The sequence below is a fragment of the Cenococcum geophilum genome, assembly GCF_001692895.1.
Source record: "Cenococcum geophilum 1.58 unplaced genomic scaffold K441scaffold_27, whole genome shotgun sequence".
Taxonomy (NCBI): domain Eukaryota; kingdom Fungi; phylum Ascomycota; class Dothideomycetes; order Gloniales; family Gloniaceae; genus Cenococcum; species Cenococcum geophilum.
In genome coordinates this window covers 1,842,539-1,853,956 of record NW_027137585.1, presented here as the reverse complement: position 1 = coordinate 1,853,956, position 11,418 = coordinate 1,842,539, and the positions used below count along the sequence as shown (strand labels likewise).

Below are 11,418 nucleotides of genomic sequence, written 5' to 3'. Positions count from 1 at the left end.
CAAGAAGCCAGGATGAATTATACACCAACACAAGCAACGATTAACCCCTGCCTAAGAAGACTTCCTTCCCGATCAAGTACTTAAATAGAACTTAGAAGGATTTGCTCCCTTATATATACGACCGCAAGAAATAGCGGCCTAAATCTTTAATTAAAACGACAATACTAAGGTAACCGAGCACTGCACAAGACCAGCATAGACCAGCATAGACCAGCCTCCTTTGCAGCGGTCTCAACCAATTCCGCGAGGCGGACATGTGCCGGCGAGTAATGCTTCCCTACCATGTGACACCAGCTACAGCATCCAGCATCACGCTTGACCGGCTCCGAAGAAGAGATTTCTGAGAGTTTCAATTTTTTTTTAAAAAAAATGAATACATGTACGTGTACAATGCAACCCATTCCGTAATGTCTGTTTTAAGTAACCTAGCCATCCCGTCCCGACCGTACCCCCAACACCCCTCCCACTCCCATTCCCAACTCCCGCCCTTTTCTCCTAATCCCAATCCCAGAAAATCCCAAAACACCGTTATAGCCCCTTCCCCCTACAGCACACTCGGCCTCATCTTACTATTCAGAATCTCACTCGGCACCAAACTCCTCACACTCATCCTAACCTCCGTCCCCGGATGCTGCCGAAACACCGTCGCCTCCGTCGCACTGCTATCATGCCGCTGCAGCCGTGCCGCCGCCCGGCCGCCCGGCACGCCGCCCGGCACGCCGAGCAACGACGCATTAGGCGGCAGGTCCGGGACCTCAGGCACGCCGTCCTCTGCCCCCATCCCCACACCCACGCCCACACCCGCATTCCCATCCCCATCCGACAGATTCGACCCCCGCCGCGGCCGCGCCGTCTCCCGCAGCCGCTGCTCCTCGACCCGCGCCGCCTGCTGCGAGACCCACGAGTCGATGGTGCGGAAGCGCGCCAGCGACGACCGCGCCGTCGCGACGCTCTCGCGGCCCGCCGCCATCGGCAGCGCAGCAGCAGCAGTCGTCGTCGTCGTCGTCGTCGTCGTCGCCGTCGCCACTCCGTTCGGACTCGGGTTCAGATTCGCGTTCGACGTGCGCGCCGGCGTCTGCGGCGCCTGGCTGTTTGTCCAGCTGAAGCGGCTGACGAGCGGGTCACCGAAACCGATGCTGGGGCCCGGCCGCGGGGCGGGCGTCGAGGAGGTGCGGCGGCTGCCGAGGAATTTGCGGAAGGTTGGGGGAGGGGGTTGTGGGTCTTGCGGCTCGGGGGCCTGGTACGGGTACTGCAGGTCTGAGGAGACGGTTAGGGAGCGGGTGCGGGTTGTGGAGGCGCTGCGGCGGGTGGTTTGGAGGGGTAGAACCAGGGAGGAGCGCGTTGTGCTGGGTTTGCGGGCGTGGGAGGCTGAGCGCGTTGGGCGTGGGGGGGAGTCGAGGAGGAAGCTGCGGGGGCCATCGTCCTCAGGGGTTTGGCTGGGGGATGGTGGGTTAGTTGGTTGTTTCGGTGAGATTGGGCGGGTTTTGGGAGGGTGTGACGGGTGAAGGACGACTTTGATAATATCGAAACTGGAAGGTTGGTGGGATGAGATAGATTAGGTTTCACAAAGAAGGTGTTGTGAAACCACATCCTTTACCAAAATAGACAAAGAAAGTAAAATGTAGAAACTCTAGATATGCATGCATTACAATTAAATGGCAAGGAGGATGTAAGGACATACCTTGGACTCCGTGATAGAGGTATCAGCGTTCTCTGAGAATCCGATGCAGCTCGAGCCATTACTATTCGTGGAGGTGTAGTCGGCAATGCCTTCATGGACCCGTATTCGAAAGGCTCTTTATGATCCAAAGTGTAGGCTGGTGTTGTCCAATTGCGGCTTCGAGGAGTAGCCGGTTGGCGTTGATACTTTGAGGGTTTCATACGCTTTATTACTTCTGCGAAGGTTATGCCTCGTTTCCGCATTGTGTAGATGCCGCAGATGATCATTACAACGATGATAGTAGCGCCTAGTGAACATTAGGCAAATTCCGATTCATATATCATGCAGGAGATAGTGTACCGATTGATCCCGCAGCAATCAATAGATGCTCGGTGGTCTGAGAAATGCCTCTGCTGTGATGCGGTGACGGGACCGTGATGACGACCGTCTCCGTAGGGTAATTTGCTTCTCCAAGAGAAGCTACTGAAGTTGCAGTTGATGTAGGAGAGAGCGTCATGGTCGTGATCACCCGTATCTGGTATGGATGAGTGCATATCTCAAAAAAATGGAAAGAATTAGACTGACATCGGACGAATACTCTGCAGACTCATCATACTCCTTCTGTTCCTTTGAAATGAAGCTCCCTTGCGGGGCAGCTGTGGTTATTGGCGTCGGAGTTGTGGTTATTGTTGTTCCAACTTCGCCGCAGTCCGACGACTCGTAACCGGACTCCGGGTCAGCACCAGTCAACGCAGAGGCATCTCTTTTAACAGCATTTCCAGCCCAATTGTCTCTTCCGCGACGTCTGGCTCTGGGCATTGTCCTGTGCGAAGCTGGGGCTGGGCTTTTCCTCTTCTTTTTCTTTCTTTTGTTTTGTTTTGGAAAGCTTCGGACCTTCGGTCAAGCTTCTCGCGGTTTAATCGCCCGCCCGAACAACATCTGAACGCGCGGGAAGAGACGGTATGAAATCAAGATGTGATTACAGTCCGGAGCTAGCCAGACTAGTATGGATAGGAATAAGAGAGGTATCGGTATATAGGTTGGTAAGATGTAAAGTTATAGTATTAGGCAAACAGCAGACCGGCTGCAGGAGAAGAGGAAGGGACAGCAGGGCCTTGGAGTGCAGTTTCGCTGGGCTCTGTTTGGGGAGAATCATGGGATAGCGATGGGGAGCAGAGCGGCATATGAGTGAGCGCATTGAACGCACAAGCCATGAGTCGACGATGATCCCATCTGGGTTTGAAGAGATGGGTCAATATACGACATGCATTCAGGCGCACCAACAGGGCTCTATTATTTGCAAGCAGGCCAACACCCAAAGTCACTGCAAGAGAGAAGCTCATTTACCAGCAAAGCCGACTCCAGTCGGTGCGTAAGCTGGATTGAGCAAGGTCTCAGGTGGGTATGAGGGGAGCATGATGCACGGCTGGTGCGTCGCTTCGTCTGAAGATCGCCCCTGGCGAGAGTATCACTTTGTCTCGGGCAGTAGCTAGCATGTTTCGAGATGGGCGCACAGGACAGTCCGCCAATACCGATTAGGTGGGGATGATCAAGCTCCGTGACTTTTTGGAGCGAGTAGGAGTGGTGGGAGTTTAGGAGGCAATTATTGTATATACCCGTATATTTATACTCGTATACGTGCATATATTTGTATACCGTTGTACCTCTGTCTACTTGTAAGTATTTTTAATTGGCTTTGACGCGTCGGCAGTGTGACGCCAGTTCGCCAATTCGCATCTCGCATCTCGCATTCGTTTCCAGCCTCTGCGAGCCCGGTAGAGTGCCCATGGTGCCCTTCGGTGTAATGCAAGGCCCAGCCCGGCAGAGTGCTTGTCTTCCGTGTCCCTTTTAACCATCGGAACCTGGCCATGTTCGCTCTGATTCGGAGGCTGTCGCACAGAAAAATCGGACCTGTGGCGGCCAGTTGTCATCAGGCCCGTCAGCGTGTGGCGGGTCTACGAGTTTTCACCGTCGAGGCGAACGGCGAAGGTCTCGGCCAGCCTTATGAGGTAAGTCGTAGACGGTCAAAGAATTTCTTTGACGCAAGGTGAGCACAGCAATGGCCCCTGAATGTCGTGACTGGTACCTCTCCAGCACTCATTCTCTACCCAGGAATGTGATGGTGTTTGGGGAAATCATTTGCCCGTATTTATCAATCATGGGGCTGAGTTCAGCTGGCGCGCTCCGCCGCAATTCTTAACGCTTGGTCAGTCATCAGGTGGGGTAGTGAGATGGTATAAATCACCGTGACTTTGCCATCACCAGAACATCACAACCTCAATTCCTATTCAATCACTTCGTCTCCTTTGTTCCTTCTCTGACCGTTTCCATCCTCACAACTGCCAAGACACTTCCACCGTCGACCTCGGACTCGTAGCTTGACCAACTCGGAAACTCCGCTTCCCTAAAACCCCGTTTCACCCCCATTCTCAACACCACAATGTCTGACCCCTACAATCAATACAACCAATATCCCCAGAACCAGTACGGTTCTCCCGCACCTGGCCAGGGTTATGCTCCACCTCAAGGTGGATACCATGATCCTAACGCCTATCCGCCGCAGCAGCAGCAATACCCCCCGCAACAGGCCGGCTACCCTCCTCAGCAAGGCTACCAGGACCCGTACGCCCAGCAGCAAGCTAGCTACGGCCCACCAGCTCAAGGCGGCTTCCAGCACGGCCAAACCCCGACTCCGGTACCATATCACGATCCTAACGCTCAGGGTCAACGGTAAGTATTCCGTCGCAGCCGAGGATACGAGACCGGTCCATCTAACACATTTATCACCTTAGTGATTATCAACAATACCCTTCTGCACCACCAGCGAATCAATTTCCGCAGCAGGGACCATATCACCACGATCAAGCTCCCTACGACCCTAACAATCCCAACCCATACGGCCAAGCTCCTCCAGCCGGCGGCTACGGCGCCACAGACCCTAATGCGCAAGCAGAAGGCGACCGTGGTTTGATGGGTGCGTTGGGAGGAGGTGCTGCTGGCTACTTTGGCGGCAACAAGCTGGGAGGGCACGGCTTCATAGGAGCCCTTACAGGTGCAGTGCTAGGAAGTAAGTTGGAGGACAAACACAAGGCCCACAAGCACTCGGGCCAGGGTGGCAACCACGGAGGGTACTAATTTCGATCAACGATTGTGAAATGAATTGACGAGTGTTTTCTGAAATTTGGCTACTTCGGCGTTCCACGGCAGGATCTTTTTTTTTGCTGTAGTATCGGATGGTCCGGGTTGCGAAGAGGCCTGCAACCAGCAACACCGGCAAAATTCCAAATGTTAGTTTATGAAATCGAGACCTTCTGGAGAGTTGTCTGCGCTCTATATGCACCAGTAACTATATAAACAAAACCCTATCAATTCGCTCATCTCAAACCTTCCAAAAATGAGTACTCCAATTAGTTCTCCAGCTCACAGCCCCTCCCCACAATCCCCGCTCATAATCATCGCTAGGTACCTCATCTCCGACCTCATATCCCCAAGGCCCACTCCCCAGCGAAGATCGCACATGTCGCGCAGCCAGCACCTCCCCTTACCCGCCCGCGCAATTCTCTGCTGACAACACAGCCCAAGCCCACCAGACGCGAAACGGAACAAACTCACCGTCCCGCACCACCACCCTACCGCGCCCCGATACCAAGGCCTCACCAACAGCACCGCCAGCAAAACCCAAGTACCTGCTCTCCTTCACCAGCAGTCCAAAGCGGGTCGCACCAACTCCCGCACCAAGCTCGCCGCCGCCGCTCGGCGCCACGCATCCCCTCCGCGATCTCTCTTATCCCGCCCATCCCGGTCGTCCACCGTGTCTGAGACGGGGACGACTGGAGTTCGTCGGTCGCCTCACCAATCAGCATCGTCGACGAAACGGCCCTTCCCGCTCTCTGATCTGCGTCGCGCCTTGCTAGCTGACACAGCCCTTCGTCGTCGTCGCGTCGTCGTCGTCTTCGTCGCCGCCAAGACGCCAAGTGGCGCGGCCGTTTCGGGTGGCGCAGCAGGGCGGCGTCAATCACACGCAGCGGCTGCAATAACGAGGCTGATGGCGTTGACGGGTTTTGGCTGGGTGGGGCTTGGCTGGGCGGGGCTTGGCTGGTGCGAGAATGGACGGCGGCGGGTGATGGGAGTTACGGTTGGTTGTAAGGAATGCGTGGTGGAGTGTTGTTGTTTGAATTTAACATTATTTTTTTAGCAAAGATCTCTGTCTGTCTGTCTCTGCGATTAGGGGTCTCGTTGCGTGTCAGATTCGAGGCAAAACACCAGCTTTGTTCCTCGAGATGGCTGGGAGGCTTGATTGCTGAGAAAGCTGTGAGGGCTAAAATTTCGACTCTCTGGGTAAGGGCCGTGTAGTTGACGAGCTGTCCTACTCGGATTTCCCGGATTTTCTTCAGCAGGTCGGGCCTTCTCTGGCCCTGGATCTGGATAGAGGGAGACAGAACCTACCTCATTTCTTTCCCCTAGCGTTATTTGGGTTGGTTTGCTAATGGATAGTGGGCTTGATATCAAATTCCGTCTCAAGTATCTCAGACTAGGTTTCTAGGTTGGTTCAAATCATTTAGGACCAGTAACGCAGGACTTCCGGCAAGAAATATAAAGTCTTATTTCACTGATTAGGCCAGTAGTCGAGCTTGGCAGGCCGCTATAGGGAATAACAAGGCAAATATCGCACTGCTATTACCACTAGACCTATAAGAGCTATATAACACCGCTTCATCAGGTATACTTGTTCACCTCGCCATCGATAGCCTGGTTCATTGCACCGTCAAACGCACTCGGCACACCCTCCTTCGTCGCGAATTGATCAACCTCTACCGCACACCGTCAGTCGGAAACCGCAAACCGGGCAACGGGCTCGCACCCGCGTGTGCGCCCCACTCACCTTGGTTGATGAACCCGTCCTCCGCTGTCTTCTCGATCCCACCCATCATCCCCCCGCTGCTCTGGCTCTGGTTCCCCTGCTGCTGCTGCTGCTGCTGCTGTTGCTGTTGCTGGTTCCCGCCGTATCCGCCCTGCTGGTTGTCGTCGTAGCCTCCGGCTTGCTTGTTGTCGCTGTACTGGTCGCGTGTCTGCGCGCCGCCGCCGGACTGGTTGCCGTGGCTGTCGGAGCTCTGGTCGTCATCTTGGTTGCCGTAGCCGCCTCCGCTTTGCTGGTTCCCGCCGCTGTAGCCTCCGCTTTGCTGGTTCTGGTTCCCGCCTTGCTCGAAGTTGGAGGCGAGGTTCTTGGCTTCGGAGAAGAAGTTCGACATGCTTGCTGTGAGGCTGTGGTGCTGTGGTCTTACTCAGGAAATAGGCGTGGGAGGTTAGTTGGAGAGTGGTGATTGGATTGGGTGAATTGGATGAATTAGGTGAATTGAGTGGATTGAGTGAATTGCTTGAATTGCTTGAATTTTCTGAACATACGTCTGATATAAACCACACCTCCAGATCGACGCCCTCAAACCAGTCCCTCGCCCAGCAGCGCAATGACGTCTTTAAGCTCCCTCTTCCCCTCTAAACAGGCTCTCAGCTCTCTCTCTGCCCACTATTCAATCGCGCACCGCCCAGGCTTAGGTGGCGAGGGGTCTAGAGCTCATCGCTCGGCACCGCCGCCGGTCTCAGCTGTTCGCAATGCATGGAAAATCAAGATTCAGTTCCAGTTCCACCAATCGCCGCACCGCTAGACCACGTTACGCCTGCTGGTGGCTTTAGACGGGGCGGTCGTCATGTGGAACGGACCCTTTGCCCTGTTCTTTCGTTTTAGACATACAGAGGATACGGCAGATAAGCCATGGGCACCAGAGCAGCGTCGACGCCGCATTGCCTGTAGTCTCCAAGTTGCGTCACGGCGTCACAGTTTCTTGGTCGATATCCTGGTTTTGGGGCTATGAAGGGGAAGCCCGGGCGCTTTTGGTAACGGCTCGCGTATTTGCTTGATGTTGCTTAGCGAAGCTTAGCCGCGCGACCCGGGTCACGGTGGCGAGTCCTGCTTGGCGGGGCGAGGGCACTGGTCTGCGACCCCGCGGTCCCCGCCATGCGCCCGGTTGGGATATATTGGACTGTATCTGACGGTGAGGTGAGTTTTGGAGCTTCGGAGGACGGCTTCTGTGACGGAGACTCGGATGCGCGAACGGCTAGCAGAGACAGGTTATGCCCTGTCTCATCTAGAACACCGTTAGCATCGGTGGACCCATTTTGGGGAGCCTTCGTCAAGAAGGAAAAAGTAAATCGTGGCAGCTGAGGCCCTCTTCAGCTCTCATCCCCCCCGAAGCTCGCAGCCGAAGCTGCACCTGACTGAAGATTTGGCTGTCGAGTGCGAAACGGTATCATTTAGAAAGAATTTCAGATGAAGCAACCAAGCATATCCAAGGATCTGGAGATAGTCGTGCGTTTTCTAAATGTTTTCAAGAAGCACGTTTACAACATTGATGAGTGGAATTGCTCGCTTTTTCCAACACATAAGGTTCTTACGATGTACAAATGCCTGTATTGGAACGCATAATATCGGGTGATTGGATGGCCCCGGTTCACGCAGTCCCGTGCAGGCCGTGAATGCCAACTTCAACAAAACTAAATAGGTATAAAATTTGTCGACCGTTGAGGTCACTCTCAGGTATCACCTTATGGCTCACCACCCTGTTCTCGTATGTCTTACTACTGTCTCGGTCAGCGACTCGGTCAACGACTCGGTCTCCGACACGGTAACCAAATTAGTCTACTACCCTTTTTCTTATGTATTTATAGAGGCTCTAGAGCCACATTCAATAGACAGAGTTCTTCTCAGTGACTTGTCCGTTCGACAAAATTCAAGGGGCCATATTCAGAGCAAATAATAGTAGTAACCTAGACCTAAATTCTAATAGCTGTGTTTACTCTATTGCGCAATATGGTGGAGAGCTTGTATTTCTAGAAATTAAATGGAGCATTCGCTCTTAATTAGAGTGAGGCCTAAGCCAGAATTTTTACGGTATTGTATAAAAATATTAAAGGCTAGTCGAGGATTACAGTGGCCCGGACCTTACTTTCACATCTGATAGGTTACCTGTAATATCTATCACGTATGGCAAGGTGGTATATCTGACCCATAAGGAGGGAAATCTATACCCTTTAGGCCTTAAGATCCACTTTTATTGAAGTTTTACTGCTTATTCACTCTACACGTGACTCTTGATATAACAATACCATTGGTATTACGATACATTTGTCGCCAAAACCCATATCGTACTAAGGAGTTTTGCCTGAAGCTTCGGTCTGTTCATTCATAAAGCTCCAAAGTTAGACTATGCTGATAATTCAATACAATTACAAACGTTTGTTGATGTGTAGAAAGCAAGCAGCTTCTTATCTAAATTTATCAATCGACAGACTGAAGCACGCTCACGAGTCTATCAGTGGTATCTCCTAATAAGCCATGGTACCCTCAAAACGCCACGCTTGAAGCATAAATCATAATTCATTACTTCGTCATTCTTCATCAGCTTCCTTCTGTCGAATTTGTTCTTCTAATCGCTTCCGTTCTGCTTGTTTTAGCCGCATGAGAGTTACTTCTTCCAAGCTCGGGCTCTGGGGTGAAAAAGAGAAGGACGGTGTGCTTAGGCCTCCGCTTCCATTCTGGTATACTCCAGGAAATGAAACGCGGAAAGACTTCGGAGTAGATGCAGGGGTTGACGGCGCTGAGTATTCCATCGTGGCAGCGGCTGGCGATGCGATATCCGGCTCCTTGTTTGCCCAGAACACAGATTCCAAGAATTTGAACGTCCGTCTGGCGTCCTCTACAGCTGCGTGGGCAGACACAATGGACCTGAATACGACGAAACCAGTAGCCACCACTTTTTTATGCTTTTCACCTCCAATTCGCATCTTCTTGTCTCTCATCACCAAGCCACTATCGATTTGGCCAAATTTTGAGAACATTTCAATTAACCTCTCCTTATCCAATGATGCCCCATCGCCTTCCCGCACCCAGCGCGCCTTGACTGTTCGATCTATCTCTGGCACCTCAGAGGGGACCACCGAAGCAGGCGCAGGCTCTGGCCCCTCTTCCATGAACGAAGCTTCCTCTTGCTTCTCCCGACTCAGCTGTTCCTCCCTCTCCCTCCTCCTCCTCTTCCCATCCTCAGCCAGTCTCCTAATCTCCCTCTCCAGCTTCTCCTCTGCATCAAGCTCTTCTCCTCTCTTCCGCTTAAATCCTTTCTCCCGATTCTCCAAATCCTCTTTCATCTGCTTCCGCTTGCCCTCGAATAGCGACTGCTGAGCTTCCTTCGCTCGCCGCGCCGCCCGCGCCTTGTCATATGCGGCTTTCGCTTCCGGGTCCAGCAGAACATCGCGTGCGATTGCCAGGAGATGGAACTTCTCGATCACATCAAGTTTCCCAGGGTTCTTATCGGGGTGGTATTGCAGACTGGTTTTGCGGTATGCGCGCTTGATGTCGGCTTCGCTAGTTTCAAATTCCACGCCGAGGAGCACGTAGAAGTCGTGCGAGCTTGTCGCGTGTTGTTTGAGGTCTTCGGAAGACATGGTTGAGTGGGGAGGAGATGTACAGCGGAGCGCCCTGAGGCCCAGCAAATAAAGTTACTATTCCAGAAGGTCTCTAGATAACACAGCTAATGCAGGTTCCCGAACTGTGTATGAGGGTGGTGGGATGTTTGAGGGCAACAGAATCCGGGAAATTTGGTCAGAGGCAACAAGGCTTACCTCAGCAACCTCAGACCGTAGAATCAATCAGCGGACTTACGTATATCCGCAAGCGGATATCGCTAACCTTTTTTGTCAAAAAGTTGATTCTATGGCTGAGAGACTTTCCCAACGTTTCTTAAGCGATGCGACTTATTCTGTATATAGAGCAGTTACCTTTTTTAACAAAATTAATCTACACCCTATAACAGCTATTATCTTAGAAATACTATTAAATTAATCTATAGAAGCAGCTCTATAATCGATAAACTTTTGGGCCTTATATATGCGCCCATTATAATATTACAGCTAAATCTTGCCGCGTCGTCTAAATTTGTGTAGGATTTGTATGGGAGCTATATATAATTTTCAACGAAATTGTTAAAGCCACCCATATAAGGTCTAGGGCTATATATAGGCTTAAAATAATCGCAAGAGCTAGATCTATTAACGATGGATTTTTGGCTCCTATCCCTTGACACGTCAACTTGGGCACCCGTGTTATCGATAAGAACCTACCAATCAGATCAATAGAATTTAATGCCCGTGCTCAGGAATATAAAGCTTTTGATTTCATAGCAAATTGATATATAGGCTTATTCTTTGGAGTTGAGTCGCTCGATATGAGGTCTCTAGCATTCGTCCTTCCTGCAGAACGGTATTTTACATATATTGCAGCCAAAATGAGTCCTTAAAGGACGCTGTCGCCTTTACCACTCCTTGCTATCGCGAGGTTTCCTTATAGTATTTTGCGATAGCTTTAACGGAGCCCTCCTATTGCCTATATACTCTATTTAAGTATATTTACTAGCCTCTATATAAGCTAAACAGTAGACGTATTAATTAAATAGCTTAACTAGCTCGTGCTGCGCCGTAGGAACCCATATTATATCGTTTGTAAAACGTTAAGAAGTGTGTTTTTAAGTGCGAGCTTTCCGCTTATGAATTAAGCGTTTAAATAGGGCGTTATAGAGGTTAATTCGGAACTGTTTGTAGCTATCTTAACGGCCTCTATAGTAGTTAGTAGGTTAGTAGGAGGATAATAGAAGGCAATTCCTAATAACTATATTAAATAGAAAGTGCTATAGAGGCTTCCAAGTCTATTT

At 51.5% G+C, this 11,418-nt stretch overlaps 5 protein-coding genes across 5 annotated transcripts; 2 read left to right on the top strand and 3 right to left on the bottom strand.

The window, feature by feature from the left end:
• Window positions 1-400: 400 nt before the first annotated feature.
• Window positions 401-2,716, bottom strand: K441DRAFT_145802 (uncharacterized protein). The gene is made up of 4 exons (XM_067640164.1): window positions 2,246-2,716; window positions 2,021-2,195; window positions 1,682-1,967; window positions 401-1,436 (listed from the first exon to the last, which is right to left on the bottom strand). Exons 1-4 carry the CDS (start codon window positions 2,477-2,479, stop codon window positions 545-547), a joined length of 1,587 nt encoding a protein of 528 aa, XP_067502931.1. The 5' UTR covers window positions 2,480-2,716; the 3' UTR covers window positions 401-544.
• Window positions 2,717-4,100: 1,384 nt separating this feature from the next.
• K441DRAFT_687863 (uncharacterized protein) lies at window positions 4,101-4,795 on the top strand (the record flags this gene model as incomplete). The annotated part of the gene is made up of 2 exons (XM_067652133.1): window positions 4,101-4,390; window positions 4,453-4,795. The coding sequence occupies 2 exons, from the start codon at window positions 4,101-4,103 to the stop codon at window positions 4,793-4,795; spliced, it is 633 nt and encodes a 210-aa protein (XP_067502930.1).
• On the top strand, window positions 4,725-6,122 carry K441DRAFT_145771 (uncharacterized protein). The gene is made up of 2 exons (XM_067640163.1): window positions 4,725-5,122; window positions 5,237-6,122. The coding sequence occupies exons 1-2, from the start codon at window positions 5,055-5,057 to the stop codon at window positions 5,853-5,855; spliced, it is 687 nt and encodes a 228-aa protein (XP_067502929.1). The 5' UTR covers window positions 4,725-5,054; the 3' UTR covers window positions 5,856-6,122.
• A 254-nt stretch (window positions 6,123-6,376) lies between these two features.
• K441DRAFT_678321 (uncharacterized protein) lies at window positions 6,377-6,909 on the bottom strand (the record flags this gene model as incomplete). The annotated part of the gene is made up of 2 exons (XM_067651144.1): window positions 6,377-6,471; window positions 6,543-6,909. The coding sequence occupies 2 exons, from the start codon at window positions 6,907-6,909 to the stop codon at window positions 6,377-6,379; spliced, it is 462 nt and encodes a 153-aa protein (XP_067502928.1).
• Window positions 6,910-8,748: 1,839 nt separating this feature from the next.
• K441DRAFT_661785 (DnaJ-domain-containing protein) lies at window positions 8,749-10,293 on the bottom strand. The gene has a single exon (XM_067648931.1). It carries the CDS (start codon window positions 10,154-10,156, stop codon window positions 9,104-9,106), a length of 1,053 nt encoding a protein of 350 aa, XP_067502927.1. The 5' UTR covers window positions 10,157-10,293; the 3' UTR covers window positions 8,749-9,103.
• Window positions 10,294-11,418: the final 1,125 nt, after the last annotated feature.

Excerpts from the sequence above, each read along its gene's own strand:
- K441DRAFT_145771 (XM_067640163.1), top strand. The coding sequence starts at position 5,055 with ATGAGTACTCCAATTAGTTCTCCAGCTCACAGCCCCTCCCCACAATCC. Across the intron at positions 5,123-5,236 it reads CCGCTCATAATCATCGCTAG|CCCAAGCCCACCAGACGCGA; the intron begins GTACCTCATCTC and ends CTGACAACACAG.
- K441DRAFT_661785 (XM_067648931.1), bottom strand. The coding sequence starts at position 10,156 with ATGTCTTCCGAAGACCTCAAACAACACGCGACAAGCTCGCACGACTTC.
- K441DRAFT_145802 (XM_067640164.1), bottom strand. The coding sequence starts at position 2,479 with ATGCCCAGAGCCAGACGTCGCGGAAGAGACAATTGGGCTGGAAATGCT. Across the intron at positions 2,196-2,245 it reads CTGCAGAGTATTCGTCCGAT|ATACGGGTGATCACGACCAT; the intron begins GTCAGTCTAATT and ends CATCCATACCAG. Across the intron at positions 1,437-1,681 it reads CCTCTATCACGGAGTCCAAG|CCAAACCCCTGAGGACGATG; the intron begins GTATGTCCTTAC and ends ACCATCCCCCAG.